The sequence below is a fragment of the Panulirus ornatus genome, chromosome 53 (genome assembly GCF_036320965.1).
Source record: "Panulirus ornatus isolate Po-2019 chromosome 53, ASM3632096v1, whole genome shotgun sequence".
Taxonomy (NCBI): domain Eukaryota; kingdom Metazoa; phylum Arthropoda; class Malacostraca; order Decapoda; family Palinuridae; genus Panulirus; species Panulirus ornatus.
In genome coordinates, this window is record NC_092276.1 from 8,900,487 (window position 1) to 8,918,298 (window position 17,812).

Genomic DNA, 17,812 nt, shown 5'->3' on the forward strand with positions numbered 1-17,812 from the left:
GTTTAATTTTACCTCTTCAGAAAAAAATGCTGTAAACTTGTTACGAAAGTACAATTTTGAAAAACTTGATTCCAAATTCTACAGGGTTCTTTAGTTTCATTAGTCTTGACTAATGCTCTAAAATTTCAATACTAACTGCAAGGCTTCTTCCATCAGGTAAACGGATTTCTTAACAAAAAAAATCCTTGTATAAAGTACTAGTTTCCTCCACTTCGACTAATGCTACTAATTCTAAATTACAGTTCATAACAACGTTCATAACTCTCCAAAGTAAACGCTTTATTTATATTAGGTGGAAAAATAAATCTGCCAGAATTGGAAAATATTCATACTTCCACAGGGCAGCACTGTTACAATACTACTAAGTGCCACTTACGAGATGGTTATTGTTCTGAACAGTGTCATGCAGGCGAAACCGCTTTAAATGGGTTGTGTGACCACGACAACTGCGTCTGCTGTGTTCCAGGTGTGTTAATTTCAGTGATTCGCTTTCCAGGTACTCCATGCTTGTCTTTATCACAAACTGAAAGATTGCTTTAGAAAAAGGTACGGAATCTAAGATGTTTACAGAGTGTAATGCTAGTGGCAAGATAATTTTCCTAATTCAAAGCTTGTTACATAACTAAACTTGATTGTGTTTTATAAGCAAAAGGTTCGTACAAATCAAAACTATATAAAAGCCTTTGAAGTATTCTCACATTTAGGGCTGATCTTGTGTAGTTTTGTCTGACGGTAGCTTCAAACGTAATTTTTTTGACCAATTTGATATGTTGCGATAGATTTTAAAAATGACCTTTATTTCACGTTTTGAACAAATCTTGCTTGAATTCCTGACTACTGTGTATCTTATAACTCGTTAGTTACTCTTCAAAAAACTCTACCCATAATGGAGGATGCTAGACTCTTAATTTAACAGATTTGAATTTTGTATTTCAGTACATAATCCGTGCCTCGAAAACACACCTTACTGCCTAGATAAAGGTGGCCACTGTGAAAAGAAGTGTCATAATAATGAGCATCCTATAGAACATCTATGCATCAATGACGAATGCGTCTGTTGTGTTCCAAGTAAGTTTTGTGAAATCTTTAAACTTTGGTAAATGTAAAACTGAAGTAGGTCTAATAATTTTTTCATTGGTAAATTTCGATAAAAATTGTACAACGCTTCTAGGTTTGTTAAACATCCATACGTAGTTTTAATGTTTCTTGATATTTCAGTACTTGGTAGATACTTGACTCTTAACGTGGATTTTAATTTTGTATTCTAGTTCATGATCCGTGCCCCAAAAACACTCCTTACTGCCTAGCCAAGGGTGGCCACTGTGAAAAGACATGCAATAGTAACGAGGATTCTATCGAACATCTGTGCAACGATGATAAGTGCGTCTGTTGTGTTCCAAGTAAGTTTTCGGAGTCTTAAATTTGCTTGAATATAAAAGTAAATTCAAAATTTTAACTTTACATCTTCAGAATAGAATGCTATAAAGTTGTTACGAACAACAATTTTGTAAAGCTCGACAGGGTTCTTTTAGTTCATTAGTCTTAACTAATGCTCTAAGAATTTCTAACTGCAAGGAGCTAAGCGGATTTCTTGAGAAAAAAAAAAAAATCCAGAATCTATTTTTGATGTTACGGTTTTCAGTAATAAAAATGTAGTAGTTCCCCCACTTCTACTAATACTATTAGTGAATTCTTAAATCACTTAATTCATAACCACGTTCTTTACTCCCCAAAGTAAACGCTTCATTTATATTGGGTGGAAAAATAAATCTGCCAAAATTAGAAATTTCATGCTTCCACAGGGCAGCACTGTTACAATACTACAAAATGCCACTTCAGAGATGGTTATTGTTCTGAGCAGTGTCATACAGGCGAGACCGCTTTAAACGGGTTGTGTGACCACGACAACTGCGTCTGCTGTGTTCCAGGTGTGTTATAGTTTGTCTTGATTCGCTTTGGATGTACTCCATACTTGTCTTTATTACAAATTGAACAGTTGGTTTAGCAAAGACAGTCTCTTAAGATGTTTAGCAAGTGTAATGCTGAAAGTGGAGAGAGTTTTCCTAGTTTAAGGCTTCTTGCTTAACTGAACTTTTCAATTTAGTGTTTAAGTAAAAGGTTCGTACAGAAGCCAAAGTAGACTCGTAAGCCCTTGAATTAGTCTCATTTATGTGCTGATCTTGTGTAGTTTTGTCTGACGGTAGCTTCAAACGTAATTTTTTTGACCAATTTGATATGTTGCGATAGATTTTAAAAATGACCTTTATTTCACGTTTTGAACAAATCTTGCTTGAATTCCTGACTACTGTGTATCTTATAACTCGTTAGTTACTCTTCAAAAAACTCTACCCATAATGGAGGATGCTAGACTCTTAATTTAACAGATTTGAATTTTGTATTTCAGTACATAATCCGTGCCTCGAAAACACACCTTACTGCCTAGATAAAGGTGGCCACTGTGAAAAGAAGTGTCATAATAATGAGCATCCTATAGAACATCTATGCATCAATGACGAATGCGTCTGTTGTGTTCCAAGTAAGTTTTGTGAAATCTTTAAACTTTGGTAAATGTAAAACTGAAGTAGGTCTAATAATTTTTTCATTGGTAAATTTCGATAAAAATTGTACAACGCTTCTAGGTTTGTTAAACATCCATACGTAGTTTTAATGTTTCTTATTTACCAGTACTAGGTAGATACTCTACTCTTTAACGTGGATTTAAATATTTTATTCCAGTTCATGATCCGTGCCCCAAAAACACTCATTACTGCCTAGCCAAGGGTGGCCACTGTGAAAAGACGTGCAATAGTAACGAAGATTCTATCGAACATCTGTGCAACGATGATAAGTGCGTCTGTTGTGTTCCAAGTAAGTTTTCGGAGTCTTGAATTTCCGTGAATGTAAAAGTAGATTTGAAATTTTAATTTTACGTCTTCAGAAAAGAATGCTGTAAAGTAGTTACGAAAGTACAATTTTGAAAAGCTTCAATCCCAGATTCTACAGTTTTCTTGTTTCATTAGTCTTGGCTAATGCTCTAAAATTTCAATACTAACTGCAAGGCTTCTTCCATCAGTTAAACTGAATTCTTAAAGAAAAAAAAAATCCTTGTATAAAGTACTAGTTCCCCCACTTCGACAGAGGCTATTAATTCTAAATCGATACCTGTACTTCACAACCACGTTCCTAGCTCCCCAAAGTAAACGCTTCATTTACATTAGGTGAAAAAATATCTGCGAAAACTAATTTTCATACTTCCACAGGGCAGCACTGTTACAATACTACTAAGTGCCACTTCAGAGATGGTTATTGTTCTGAGCAGTGTCATGCAGGCGAGACCGCTTTAAACGGGTTGTGTGACCACGACAACTGCGTCTGCTGTGTTCCAGGTGTGTGTTATAATTTAAGTCCGATTCACTTTGGAGGTACTCCATACTTTATTACAAATTGAACAGTTGGTTTAGCAAAGACTGTCTCTTAAGATGTTTAGCAAGTGTAATGCTGAAAGTGGCAAGACGGTTTTCCTAGTTTTAGGCTTCTTACTTGACTAAACTTTTCAATTTGGTGTAAGGTTCGTATAGAAACCAAAGTATTCTCATAAGCCCATGAATTAAGTCTTCATTTATGTGCTGGTCTTGTGTAGTTTTGTCTGACGGTAACATCAAACGTAATTTTTTTGACCAATTGATATATTGGGATAACTTTTAGAAATGTAATCTTTCTTTCACGTTTTGAACAAATCTTGCTTGAATTCCTGACACTTGTCTATCTTTTAATTCATATTTACTCTTCAAAAAACTCTACCCATAATGGAGGATGCTTGACTCTTAATTTAACGGATTTGAATTTTGTATTTCAGTACATAATCCGTGCCCCGAAAACACGCCTTACTGCCTAGACAAAGGTGGCCACTGTGAAAAGAAGTGTCATAATAATGAGCATCCTATAGAACATCTATGCATCAATGACGAATGCGTCTGTTGTGTTCCAAGTAAGTTTTGTGGAATCTTTAAACTTTGGTAGATGTAAAACTGAAGTAGGTCTACCATTTTTTTTTTTGGTAAATTTCGATAAAAATTGTGCAACGCTTCTAGGTTTGTTAAACATCCATACGTAGTTTTAATGTTTCTTGATATTTACCAGTACTAGGTAGATACTCTACTCTTTAACGTGGATTTAAATATTGTATTCCAGTTCATGATCCATGCCCCAAAAACACTCCTTACTGCCTAGCCAAGGGTGGCCACTGTGAAAAGACGTGCAATAGTAACGAAGATTCTATCGAACATCTATGCAACGATGATAAGTGCGTCTGTTGTGTTCCAAGTAAGTTTTCGGAGTCTTAAATTTGTTTGAATGTAAAAGTAGATTTGAAAGTTTAATTTTACCTCAGAAAAAAATGCTGTAAACTTGTTACGAAAGTACAATTTTGAAAAGCTTTATTCCAAATTCTACAGGGTTCTTTACTTTCATTAGTCTTCACTAACGCTCCAAAATTTCAATACTAACTGCAAGGCTTCTTCCATCAGTTAAACGGATTTCTTAAAGGAAAAAAATCCTTGTATAAAGTACTAGTTTCCCACACTTCGAATGCTACTAATTCTAAATTAGTTTATAACCACGTTCATAAATCTCCAAAGTAAACTCTTCATTTATATTAGGTGTAAAAATAAATCTGCCAGAATTTTCCAGGTACTCCATACTTGTCTTTATCACAAACTGAACGATTGCTTTAGCAAAAGGTACGGAATCTAAGATGTTTATAGTATAATGCTAGTGGCAAGATGATTTTCCTAATTTAAGTCTTGGTACATAACTAAACTTTGTTTTATAAGTAAAAGGTTCGTACAAATCAAAACTATATAAAAGCCTTTGAAGTATTCTTCATTTAGGGCTGTTCTTTATGTAGTGTTCTGACAGTACCTTCAAACGTAATGATTAATTTTCTTACCAATTGATATGTTGGGATACCTTTGATAGATATATTTAACATTTTGAACAAATGTTGCTTTAATTCCTGACACTTTCATAATCATTATTTACTCTTCAAAAAGCTCTACCCATAATGGTGGATGCTTGACACGTAATTTAACGTAATTTGAATTTTATATTCCAGTACATAATCCGTGCCCCAAAAACACACCTTACTGCCTAGACAAAGGTGGCCACTGTGAAAAGAAGTGTCATAATAATGAGCATCCTATAGAACATCTATGCATCAATGACGAATGCGTCTGTTGTGTTCCAAGTAAGTTTTGTGCAGTCTTTAAACTTTGATATAAAACTGAAGGTCTGATAATTTTCGGTTTCGTATTTCTAGTGGTAAATTTCGATAGATTAATGTGCAACGCTTGTAAGTTTGTTTAAACATCCATACGTAGTTTGAAATGGTTTCTTAAGAATTTACCAGTACTTATTAGTTACTTGCTTTAACGTGGATTTAAATTTTGTATTCCAGTTTATGATCCGTGCCCCAAAAACACTCCTTACTGCCTAGCCAAGGGTGGCCACTGTGAAAAGACGTGCAATAGTAACGAGGATTCTATCGAACATCTGTGCAACGATGATAAGTGCGTCTGTTGTGTTCCAAGTAAGTTTTCGGAGTCTTAAATTTGCTTGAATGTTAAAGTACATTTGAAAGTTTAATTTTACATCTTCAGAAAAAAATGCTGTAAACTTGTTACGAAAGTACAAATTTGAAAAACTTGATTCCAAATTCTACAGGGTTCTTTAGTTTCATTAGTCTTCACTAATGCTCCAAAATTTCAATATTAACTGAAAGGCTTCTTGCATTAAACGGATTTCTTAAAAAAAAAAATCCTTGTATAAAGTACTAGTTTCCCCCACTTTGACTAATGCTACTAATTCTAAATCAATTACAATTCATAACCACGTTCATAACTCTCCAGACTAAACGCTTTATTTATATTAGGTGGAAAAATAAATCTGCCAGAATTGGAAAATATTCATACTTCCACAGGGCAGCACTGTTACAATACTACTAAGTGCCACTTACGAGATGGGTATTGTTCTGAGCAGTGTCATGCAGGCGAGACCGCTTTAAACGGGTTGTGTGACCACGACAACTGCGTCTGCTGTGTTCCAGGTGTGTTAATTTCGGCGATTCACTTTCTAGGTACTCCATGCTTGTCTTTATCACAAACTGAACGATTCCTTTACCAAAAGGTACGGAATCTGAGATGTTTATAGTGTAATGCTAGTGGCAAGATGATTTTCCTAATTTGTCTTATTACATAACTAAACTTGATTGTTTTATAAGTAAAAGGTTCGTACTAATCAAAACTATATGAAAGCCTTTGAAGTAGTCTTCATTTAGGACTGTTCTTTATGTAGTGTTTTGACAATACCTTCAAACATGATTAATTTTTTTACCAATTGATATGTTGTGATACCTTTGATGGATATGATCTTTAACATTTTAAACAAATGTTGCTTGAATTCCTGACACTGTCTTAATCATTATTTACTCTTCAAAAAGCTCTACCCATAATGGTGGATACTTGACACGTAGTTTAACGTAGATTTGAATTTTATATTCCAGTACATAATCCGTGCCCCAAAAACACTCCTTACTGCCTAGACAAAGGTGGCCACTGTGAAAAGAAGTGTCATAATAATGAGCATCCTATAGAACATCTATGCATCAATGACGAATGCGTCTGTTGTGTTCCAAGTAAGTTTTGTGCAATCTTTAATCTTTGGTAGATGTAAAACTGAAGTGGGTCTAATAATTTTGTTTCGTATTTCTCGGTAAATTTCAATAAAGATTGTGCAATGCTGTTTAAATATCCATACGTAGTTTAGATAGTCTTTTTAAATATTTATCAGTACTTGGTAGGTACTCGACTCCTGCTTTAACGTGGATTTTAATTTTGTATTCCAGTTCATGATCCGTGCCCCAAAAACACTCCTTACTGCCTAGCCAAGGGTGGCCACTGTGAAAAGACTTGCAATAGTAACGAGGATTCCATCGAACATCTGTGCAACGATGATAAGTGCGTCTGTTGTGTTCCAAGTAAGTTTTCGGAGTCTTTAATTTCCGTGAATGTAAAAGTAGATTTGAAATTTTAATTTTACGTCTTCAGAAAAGAATGCTGTGAAGTTGTTAGGAAAATACAATTTTGAAAAGCTTCAATCCCAAATTCTACAGTTTTCTTTAGTTTCATTAGTCTTGACTAATGTTCTAAAATTTCAATACTAACTGCAAGGCTTCTTCCATCAGTTAAACTGATTTCTTAAAGAAAAAAAATCCTTGTATAAAATACTAGTTCCCCCACTTCGACAGAGGCTATTAATTCTAAATCAATACTTGTACTTCACAACCACGTTCCTAGCTCCCCAAAGTAAACGCTTCATTTACATTAGGTGAAAAAATATCTGCGAAAACTAATTTTCATAATTCCACAGGGCAGCACTGTTACAATACTACTAAGTGCCACTTCAGAGATGGTTATTGTTCTGAGCAGTGTCATATAGGCGAAACCGCTTTAAACGGGTTGTGTGACCACGACAACTGCGTCTGCTGTGTTCCAGGTGTGTTATAATTTGAGTCTGATTTGCTTTGTAAGTACTCCATACTTTATTACAAATTAAACAGTTGGTTTAGCAAAAACGGTCTCTTAAGATGTTTAGCAAGTGTAATACTGAAAGTGGCGAGACCGTTTTCCTAGTTTTAGGCTTCTTACTTGACTAAACTTTTCAATTTAGTGTTTGAGTAAAAGATTCGTATAGAAGCCAAAGTATTCTCATAAACCCATGAATTAGGTCTTCATTTATGTGCTGGTCTTGTGTAGTTTTGTCTGTCAAAAAATTATGTTTGAAGCTACCGTCAAACTGGTATGTTGGGATAACTTTTAGAAATGTGATCTTTCTTTCACGTTTTCAAGAAATCTTGCTTAAATTCCTGACACTTGTCTGTCTTATAATTCATATTTACTCTTTAAAATACTGTACCCATAATGGAGGATGCTTGACTCTTAATTTAACGGATTTAAATTTTGTATTTCAGTACATAATCCATGCCCCGAAAACACTCCTTACTGCCTAGACAAAGGTGGCCACTGTGAAAAGAAGTGTCATAATAATGAGCATCCTATAGAACATCTATGCATTCATGACGAATGCGTCTGTTGTGTTCCAAGTAAGTTTTGTGCAATCTTTAAACTTTGGTAGATGTAAAACTGAAGTAGGTCTAATAATTTTTTCATTGGTAAATTTCGATAAAAATTGTGCAACACTTCTAGGTTTGTTAAACATCCATACGTACTTTTAATGTTTCTTGATATTTACCAGTACTAGGTAGATACTTGACTCTTTAACGTGGATTTGAATTTTGTATTCCAGTTCATGATCCGTGCCCCAAAAACACTCCTTACTGCCTAGCCAAGGGTGGCCACTGTGAAAAGACTTGCAATAGTAACGAGGATTCTATCGAACATCTGTGCAACGATGATAAGTGCGTCTGTTGTGTTCCAAGTAAGTTTTAGAGTCTTAAATTTAATCGAATGTAAAAGTATATTTGAAAGTTTAATTTTACCTCTTCAGAAAAAAAATGCTGTAAACTTAAGTACAATTTTGAAAAGCTTGATTCCAAATTCTACAGGGTTCTTTACTTTCATTAGTCTTGACTAATGCTCTAAAATTTCAATATTAACTGAAAGGCTTCTTGCATTAAACGGATTTCTTAAAGAAAAAAATTCCTCGTATAAAGTACTAGTTTCCCCCACTTCGACTAATGCTACTAATTCTAAATCAATTACAGTTCATAATCACGTTCATAACTCTCGAGAGTAAACGCTTTATTTATATTAGGTGGAAAAATAAATCTGCCAGAATTGGAAAATATTCATACTTCCACAGGGCAGCACTGTTACAATACTACTAAGTGCCACTTACGAGATGGTTATTGTTCTGAGCAGTGTCATGCAGGCGAAACCGCTTTAAATGGGTTGTGTGACCACGACAACTGCGTCTGCTGTGTTCCAGGTGTGTGTTATAGTTTGAGTCTTGATTCGCTTTGGAGGTACTCCATACTAGTCTTTATTACAAAATGAACAGTAAGTTTAGCAGTCTTTTAAGATGTTTAGCAAGTGTAATGCTTAGTGTCGAGATAGTTTTCCTAGTTTAAGGCTTCTTACTTTGACTAAACTTTTCAATTTAGTGTTTTAAGTAAAATACTCTTACAGAATCCAAAGTATTCTCAAGCCCTTGAATTAGTCTTCATTTATGTGCTGGTCTTGTGTAATTTTCTCACGGTAGCTTCAAACGTAATTTTTTTGACAAACTGGTATGTTGGAATAACTTTTAGAAATGTGATCTTTCTTTCACGTTTTCAACAAATGTTGCTTGAATTCCTGACACTTGTCTATCTTATAATTCATTATTTACTCTTCAAAAAAACTCTACCCATAATGGAGGATGCTTGACTCTTGATTTAACGGATTTAAATATTCTATTTCAGTACATAATCCGTGCCTCGAAAACACGCCTTACTGCCTAGACAAAGGTGGCCACTGTGAAAAGAAGTGTCATAATAATGAGCATCCTATAGAACATCTATGCATCAATGACGAATGCGTCTGTTGTGTTCCAAGTAAGTTTTGTGAAATCTTTAAACTTTGGTAGATGTAAAACTGAAGCAGGTCTAATAATTTTTTCATTGGTAAATTTCGATAAGAATTGTGCAACGCTTCTAGGTTTGTTAAACATCCATACGTAGTTTTAATGTTTCTTGATATTTACCAGTACTAGGTAGATACTAGACTCTTTAACGTGGCTTTAAATATTTTATTCCAGTTCATGATCCGTGCCCCAAAAACACTCCTTACTGCCTGGCCAAGGGTGGCCACTGTGAAAAGACTTGCAATAGTAACGAGGATTCTATCGAACATCTGTGCAACGATGATAAGTGCGTCTGTTGTGTTCCAAGTAAGTTTTCGGAGTCTTAAATTTGCTTGAATGTAAAAGTACATTTGAAAGTTTAATTTTACCTCTTCAGAAAAAAATGCTGTAAACTTGTTACGAAAGTACAATTTTGAAAAACTTGATTCCAAATTCTACAGGGTTCTTTAGTTTCATTAGTCTTGACTAATGCTCTAAAATTTCAATACTAACTGCAAGGCTTCTTCCATCAGGTAAACGGATTTCTTAACAAAAAAAATCCTTGTATAAAGTACTAGTTTCCTCCACTTCGACTAATGCTACTAATTCTAAATTACAGTTCATAACAACGTTCATAACTCTCCAAAGTAAACGCTTTATTTATATTAGGTGGAAAAATAAATCTGCCAGAATTGGAAAATATTCATACTTCCACAGGGCAGCACTGTTACAATACTACTAAGTGCCACTTACGAGATGGTTATTGTTCTGAACAGTGTCATGCAGGCGAAACCGCTTTAAATGGGTTGTGTGACCACGACAACTGCGTCTGCTGTGTTCCAGGTGTGTTAATTTCAGTGATTCGCTTTCCAGGTACTCCATGCTTGTCTTTATCACAAACTGAAAGATTGCTTTAGAAAAAGGTACGGAATCTAAGATGTTTACAGAGTGTAATGCTAGTGGCAAGATAATTTTCCTAATTCAAAGCTTGTTACATAACTAAACTTGATTGTGTTTTATAAGCAAAAGGTTCGTACAAATCAAAACTATATAAAAGCCTTTGAAGTATTCTCACATTTAGGGCTGTTCTTTATGTAGTGTTCTGACAGTACCTTCAAACGTAATGATTAATTTTTTTACCAATTGATATGTTGGGATACCTTTGATGGATATATTTAACATTTTGAACAAGTGTTGCTTGAATTCCTGACACTGTCTTTCATAATCATTATTTACTCTTCAAAAACCTCTACCCATAATGGTGGATGCTTGACACGTAATTTAACGTAGATTTGAATTTTATATTCCAGTACACAATCCTTGCCCCAAAAACACACCTTACTGCCTAGACAAAGGTGGCCACTGTGAAAAGAAGTGTCATAATAATGAGCATCCTATAGAACATCTATGCATCAATGACGAATGCGTCTGTTGTGTTCCAAGTAAGTTTTGTGCAATCTTTAATATTTGGTAGATGTAAAACTGAAGTGGATCTAATAATTTTGTTTCGTGTTTCTCGTGGTAAATTTCAATAAAGATTGTGTAACGCTGTTTAAATATCTATACGCAGTTTCGATAGTCTTCTTAAAGATATTTCAGTACTTGGTAGATACTTGACTCTTAACGTGGATTTTAATTTTGTATTCTAGTTCATGATCCGTGCCCCAAAAACACTCCTTACTGCCTAGCCAAGGGTGGCCACTGTGAAAAGACATGCAATAGTAACGAGGATTCTATCGAACATCTGTGCAACGATGATAAGTGCGTCTGTTGTGTTCCAAGTAAGTTTTCGGAGTCTTAAATTTGCTTGAATATAAAAGTAAATTCAAAATTTTAACTTTACATCTTCAGAATAGAATGCTATAAAGTTGTTACGAAACAACAATTTTGTAAAGCTCGACAGGGTTCTTTTAGTTCATTAGTCTTAACTAATGCTCTAAGAATTTCTAACTGCAAGGAGCTAAGCGGATTTCTTGAGAAAAAAAAAAAAATCCAGAATCTATTTTTGATGTTACGGTTTTCAGTAATAAAAATGTAGTAGTTCCCCCACTTCTACTAATACTATTAGTGAATTCTTAAATCACTTAATTCATAACCACGTTCTTTACTCCCTAAAGTAAACGCTTCATTTATATTGTGAAAAAATGAGCCAAAATTAGAATAAATTTCCATACTTCCACAGGGCACCACTGTTACAATACTACAAAATGCCACTCAAGAGATGGTTACTGTTCTGAGCAGTGTCATGCAGGCGAGACCGCTTTAAACGGGTTGTGTGACCACGACAACTGCGTCTGCTGTGTTCCAGGTGTGTTATAATTTGACTGATTCGCTTTGGAGGTACTCCATACTTGTCTTTATTACAAATTGAACGGTTGGTTTAGCAAAGGTACAGAATCTACGATATTTAGCGAGAGTAATGCTCAAAGTGGCATGGTTTTCCTAATTTTAAGCTTGTTACTTTGAATTTTTAAATTTAGTGATTAAGTAAAAGGTTCGTACAAAAACCAAAGTATATTTATAAGCCTTTGAAGTAGTCTTCATTTATGAGCTGGTCTTTATGTAGTTTTGTCTGATGGCAGCTTTAAACGTAATATTTTTTTGACCAATTGATATGTTGGGGTAGCTTTTAGGTATGTGATCTTTTTCACATTTTCGGCAAATTTTGCTTGAATTCCTGACACTTGTCTATATTATAATTCATTTAGACTAGCGTAAAAACAACTAACCGTAATGACAGATGTTTGACTCTTAATTCAACAGATTTGAATTTTATATTCCAGTGCATAATCCTTGCCCCAAAAACACTCCTTACTGCCTAGACAAAGGTGGCCACTGTGAAAAGAAGTGTCATGATAATGAGCAATCTATAGAACATCTATGCATCAATGACGAATGCGTCTGTTGTGTTCCAAGTAAGTTTTCTGCATACTTTGAATATAGGTAGATGTAAAAGTGAAGTAAATCTTCCAACTTTATATTTTTCATGGTAAATTTCAATAGATTAATGAGCAACGCTTCTACGTTTGTTTGAACATAAATACGTAGTTTGAATTTTTAAAATATTAACCAGTACTTGTTAGATACAAGACTCTCGATTTAATGTGCATTTTAAATTCTATATTCCAGTTCATGATCCGTGCCCCCAAAACACTCCTTACTGCCTAGCCAGGGGTGGCCACTGTGAAAAGACGTGTAATAGTAATGAAGATTCTATCAAACATCTGTGTACCAATGATGAATGCGTTTGTTGTGTTCCACGTAAGTTCTGTGTATGTTTAAAAGTTTCGGTCAATATACAAAAGTACATCAGACGGTTTTTAAATTTTTGTTAATTATAAATGTGCAACGTTACTGCATTTTAATTTGGCTATAATTTACCTTCAAATGTTTATTTCTAGAGTCTTATTAATCAAAAATTTAGATACGAAGTGCTAGTGTTCACGTAGATCGTCTAAAGAACTGCTTTTGATTCTATTCCATCTATGAATAGATCAATAGCTATGAATAAATCAATAGCTTTGAAACATTATTAATGTACAGCTACTCTTTCACTTTGACAATTCTACCAGGAAAAATTGTTAGATGCTCTTGGTCAAGAACCACGTCCCAGCTATCCTTAAATTTCAAAAAAAAAAAAAATGTTCTTGTAGCAAATGTTAATCTATGAAGGTTGGAATAAATTTTCAAAATTCCTCAGGGCAGCCATGTTACAATACTACGAAGTGCCACTTGAGGGATGGTTATTGCTCTGAACAATGTCGTAGAGGTGAGAACACTATACATGGATTGTGTGAATACGACAACTGCGTCTGCTGTGTTCCAGGTATGGTTTTTTTTTTTTTTTCCCCCCCCCCCAAAGGTCTTCCTAGGCTTTCCGTTGCACATGACCATAAGTAGTATTTCATTAGTCGTCACCCAATTATAAGGCTGGTTTTAATTTTGATATTTTGACCTTCAAAATCCTTACTAAGGATTGTTACTTTATATGGAAGAAAGCCTTTACTATTGTGGAACTCTGGTTGAGAAGTTTCGTAAAGGTAAATTTTAAAGATGGTTAAACATGGACTAAACATTTTGGTGGTTTTCTTTCTTGGAACAGGCCTATCATAAGGCAAATTTTTTTTTTAAATGGAAAAAATTGATCTATGATGGGGTATCCAAGTTTAATGATTACTTTCATTTAAACTTTTTTTTTTCCAGTGTATGATCCCTGCACGACAGATACCCCTTACTGCTTAGCCAAGGGTGGCCACTGTGAAAAAACTTGTAACAGTAATGAGGATTCTATCGAACATCTATGCAACAATGAAGAGTGCGTCTGTTGTGTTCCACGTAAGTTATGCTCTTGTTATTAATATATAACTTCCAAATTTGAAGTGCCAACCACACCATCTATTTGCTTGTCTATTAGTACAACTTTAATTTGCTCTGATCTTTAAAACCTAAATTTAACGTATTCGGCTTCTTTGGCTGTATTAGGCATATTACGTTCAAGTCTTCGAATTTCACCTTGAGTCTAAACTGTGTTTTTTTTTTTTTTTTTTTCCAAAATTTCGGTGGTTTTTGACTCCCGTTTCACAGTCCGGGTAATATATGTGCGTTATGAAAATTGAAAAGTTGCTAACCATTATACTTTAACAATTTCAGGATTCCTACCCCATCATTAAGACGAGAAGCTGTCGCCAGTGTCGTACATGGACCTTCAACTACAAACTTGCCACTGTAACCTTTCAAACATATTGATAAGACGCTTTGAATATATGTATGAAACTTGAAATTTATAATAAAATTTAATATATTAAACTATAACTCGGTCTATATATGTATTCCTAAATGAGAAAACTCTGCAACAAGATCTTGGTAACGCCAAGTTACTGTGGTTTGACTCGACTGGTTCTTGAAAACCAGCTGAGGACTATAGTCTTCAATAAGAGTCCACGCAAAGATGTGGAATCTGATTCCGTTCTTCATAGATGGCCAATGTCGCTTATGCCTGTGGCGTGTACATGGCCTGCCTTCCAGAGAACGGTACATGGAACAGACTTGCTAACGTAAAGTGCACATTAGCCTAGCTCCCAGGGAACAACGCATGAAACTGACTTTGTAGCCTAAAGTTCTCTATTGCAGATGACTTGCGTACACCACTGGTATCCAGGCCACAAATGTATTGCATACAGTGACTAACAAATTGGTAAGAGTCGTCTGATATACGTATTTAGAACAAAAACCTAAAACGGAAGAATTGTAAGTGACCTTGAAAATTGATTTATTCCTGTGCAATGTTACGAAGATTTTTTTTTTTTTTTTTTTTTTACCCCACTTTAACCAAAATTGCTTTGGTTACGGTACAATAATTCCCTTTCCGTATGACGCTAAGGTCTCTTAAGAGTCCTAAGTACTTTGAACAAGTACGAAGGAGCCTCTCAATGTCTTTCGACTGCTTTAGTAAGACTACGAATGCTCGTAAGGTAAGTAATCTTGATCGTTTGCCGATAGAAAAACTATACATTTGATGTATATGGTCTCTCGCAAGCGGTTATCCGCTAACGGTAATAACCGATTAGTATGACTGTAATCTTTCTACTGGGAAGGCAGTCAAGAGAGATTCGATCCCTTTCTCGAGGGCCTTGATTCACAGACTGTGGGATAAGGAGCAACCCTAAGCCTATACACATATATACCAAGTTGACCCATACGCATGTGGGTGGAGCCTATATGCTACGTCATTGGCCCTAAACATTGAGAACGTGCTCGTACAGGGCTAACGAAAACATATTCATCAACAATTTTCTCATTTTCTATACATTTCCTCACAGTATCCATGCATCTTGGTTTCCTTGCAACTGATGGTTCAGGGCCACATGACGTCAGAAGGCGGCTCGTACGAACTGGTCCACTTTTTTTTTGGGGTGGGGGGGGAGGTCAAAGTGGGTTGACTTAGTATATATATATAGGTTTAGCAACAGGCCACAGAATCTTAATGCAGAGCCTCTTGAATCTGTGGGAAGGTTTAACTCAGCCGTATGATGGGCTTTAAAGGCAGTTTTGGGGGAAGGTTTAACAGCCGTATGATGGGCTTAAAAGGCAGTTTTTTTTTTTTTGGGGGGGGGACACTCTAAATGCCACAATTTTTGCCTTGTGCCGCCTGCAACGCCAGGGGACTTCCCATGTATTTTACTGAATTCAGCCACGGCACAACTCTGCAACTTTCCTTCGTGTGGAAAAATGTTTTTGTTATTCCACATCAACTTTGTTCACAGAGGTTATTCCCATTCCACGTTTTCGAACTATGGTTTGATATGAGAGAGAAAAAATAGGGTTTATTCTTAAAGTTTAATTTTCATATACAAGCTGCTTCATTCATGAGGTTTGTTTACCATATACAAGCTGCTTCATTCATAAGGTTTAATTACCATATACAAGCTGCTTCATTCATGAGGTTTGTTTACCATGTACAAGTTGCTTCATTCATAAGGTTTGATTACCATATACAAGCTGCTTCATTCATAAGGTTTGATAACCACATACAAGTTGCTTCATTCACAAGGTTTAATTGCCATATACAAGATACTTCATTTATAGGTTTTAATGACTATACACAAGCTGCTTCATTCTTAAGATTTAATTACCACATACAAGATACTTCATTCTTTAGTTTTAATACAAGCTGCTTCAACCTTAAGGTTTAATTTTCATATAAAAGCTACTTCATTCTTTGTCCAAATTACGAGCTGCATTTTATTTCAGGAAACCAAGAATCAGATCTATGTGAAAGCATTCCTGTTTATTAGAAAATGAATTTACATTGTCTTAAAAGTTTCAGAGAACTGTATCTACTCCTACGTAGATTTTTTCAAAAAGAAAAGTTTCACATGTTCTATCGGAAACGAAATCTCTTCTCAATTCTTTCGGCGATTGAACTACAATCCAAAACATTTATTCCATAGATAAAGAACGTTTAATGGAATTATATCCATGAAATTATATTCAAATTAGAAGAAAATAAAAGCAAAAAGGAATTCTCATTATCAATATCGGTGCTGTAACACGGCTTTTACCCCATAATGACCAGGGACAATTAGGCATGAAAAATGCTCATAAAAGAAAGCGAAAATGCTCATAAAAGAAAACGAAAATGCTCATAAAAGAAAACGAAAATGCTTATAAAAGAAAACGAAAAATGCTTATAAAAGAAAACGTCACGATGCCTGTAGATGTAGCACCACTCACGACGGTCATTTCTACCTTATCCTTCGAGCAGAGGTAGAAAATGGACCCAACACCACCATACCACCACGATGATCACCATTCCCCTTGACCGTCCTTCCCAGCTGGACAACAACAATGCTCTCAAATTCATTTGTAAATATAATAACACACGTATTACCAAAACCTCAGATAATTAGATATTCGACATGAGACATGATGATAATTCATCTTCCGTAGGATGTACTCGATGCTGCCTTAACCTCCAGCTGGACCAATGATTTGAAGCAAACTGTCCGAACGGAGACGACAAGAGCCACACCTCGAAAACCAACTCGACCAGTCGTTCATTGGAACGAACCCTGATCGAGACTTCCAAGTCTTTGTGAACCCTTTTTTTTTTTTATTCGGAATATGAGTTTTAAAGTCAACAATAGGAATAGTGTTTGATGCTTCGTTTGCAAAACGAGTTGTTGAGTTATATACTTCCATCCACTGTTCCTATATTATCTTCAAAAATAAACTCACTCATTTAACAGTCCATCTACGAAGCAGTTTCGAACTGTATGGATTATCTATCAGTCACTTCTGAAGCTTCATGACAGGCTCATTAAGATCTGATGACGCCATTTGTATGACGAGGCCAAACAAAGTAAGTAGCCAAATTGACCTTTCTTTTTTTGTACTCTTCAAACAAAAGAATTGCATCCTCTTTTCGAACACATGGAACAGCAGGTGTTCAGATACGACACCTGCAAAATGTGACCCGTGAAAGCAGAACTATGAACCATCGAAAGGAAAACTAAGTCTATCAGTAACTATACACAAAATACTGAAGGACAACTTTGCAGTTCTAACGGGTTGAATAAAAAGGAGACTTTTATTAGCTGCTACTGAGGTACCTTAAGAAACAAAAGATCTGTCTTTTGTCTCTGTTATTAACATTCCCGTCCCGCTCTTCACGAAGGGGATCAGGTATTGTACC

General features: G+C 35.3%; 2 protein-coding genes and 1 long non-coding RNA gene across 3 annotated transcripts in view; 2 read left to right on the plus strand and 1 right to left on the minus strand.

Annotated features, from left to right (window-relative positions):
* The window catches only part of LOC139765226 (uncharacterized), a 269,229-nt gene that overhangs the window by 67,980 nt on the left and 183,437 nt on the right, over nt 1-17,812 (minus strand). The window lies entirely within an intron of this gene.
* LOC139765231 (uncharacterized) lies at nt 1,800-2,863 on the plus strand. Its single transcript, XR_011716612.1, has 3 exons — nt 1,800-1,928; nt 2,405-2,536; nt 2,737-2,863. It is a non-coding gene; the product is annotated as an uncharacterized lncRNA (long non-coding RNA).
* LOC139765304 (uncharacterized) overlaps nt 2,945-17,812 on the plus strand; it is a 34,353-nt gene continuing 19,485 nt past the window's right edge. The window contains exons 1-21 of the mRNA XM_071692693.1: nt 2,945-2,949; nt 3,060-3,072; nt 3,188-3,386; nt 3,857-3,988; nt 4,192-4,323; nt 5,114-5,245; nt 5,456-5,587; nt 5,978-6,103; nt 6,560-6,691; nt 6,902-7,033; nt 7,426-7,551; nt 8,027-8,158; nt 8,362-8,493; nt 8,878-9,003; nt 9,479-9,610; nt 9,814-9,945; nt 10,336-10,461; nt 10,929-11,060; nt 11,268-11,399; nt 11,801-11,926; nt 12,402-12,533. Coding sequence (XP_071548794.1) covers nt 2,945-2,949; nt 3,060-3,072; nt 3,188-3,386; nt 3,857-3,988; nt 4,192-4,323; nt 5,114-5,245; nt 5,456-5,587; nt 5,978-6,103; nt 6,560-6,691; nt 6,902-7,033; nt 7,426-7,551; nt 8,027-8,158; nt 8,362-8,493; nt 8,878-9,003; nt 9,479-9,610; nt 9,814-9,945; nt 10,336-10,461; nt 10,929-11,060; nt 11,268-11,399; nt 11,801-11,926; nt 12,402-12,533 — 2,563 coding nt within the window. The remainder of the gene's footprint in view (nt 2,950-3,059; nt 3,073-3,187; nt 3,387-3,856; nt 3,989-4,191; nt 4,324-5,113; nt 5,246-5,455; nt 5,588-5,977; nt 6,104-6,559; nt 6,692-6,901; nt 7,034-7,425; nt 7,552-8,026; nt 8,159-8,361; nt 8,494-8,877; nt 9,004-9,478; nt 9,611-9,813; nt 9,946-10,335; nt 10,462-10,928; nt 11,061-11,267; nt 11,400-11,800; nt 11,927-12,401; nt 12,534-17,812) is intronic.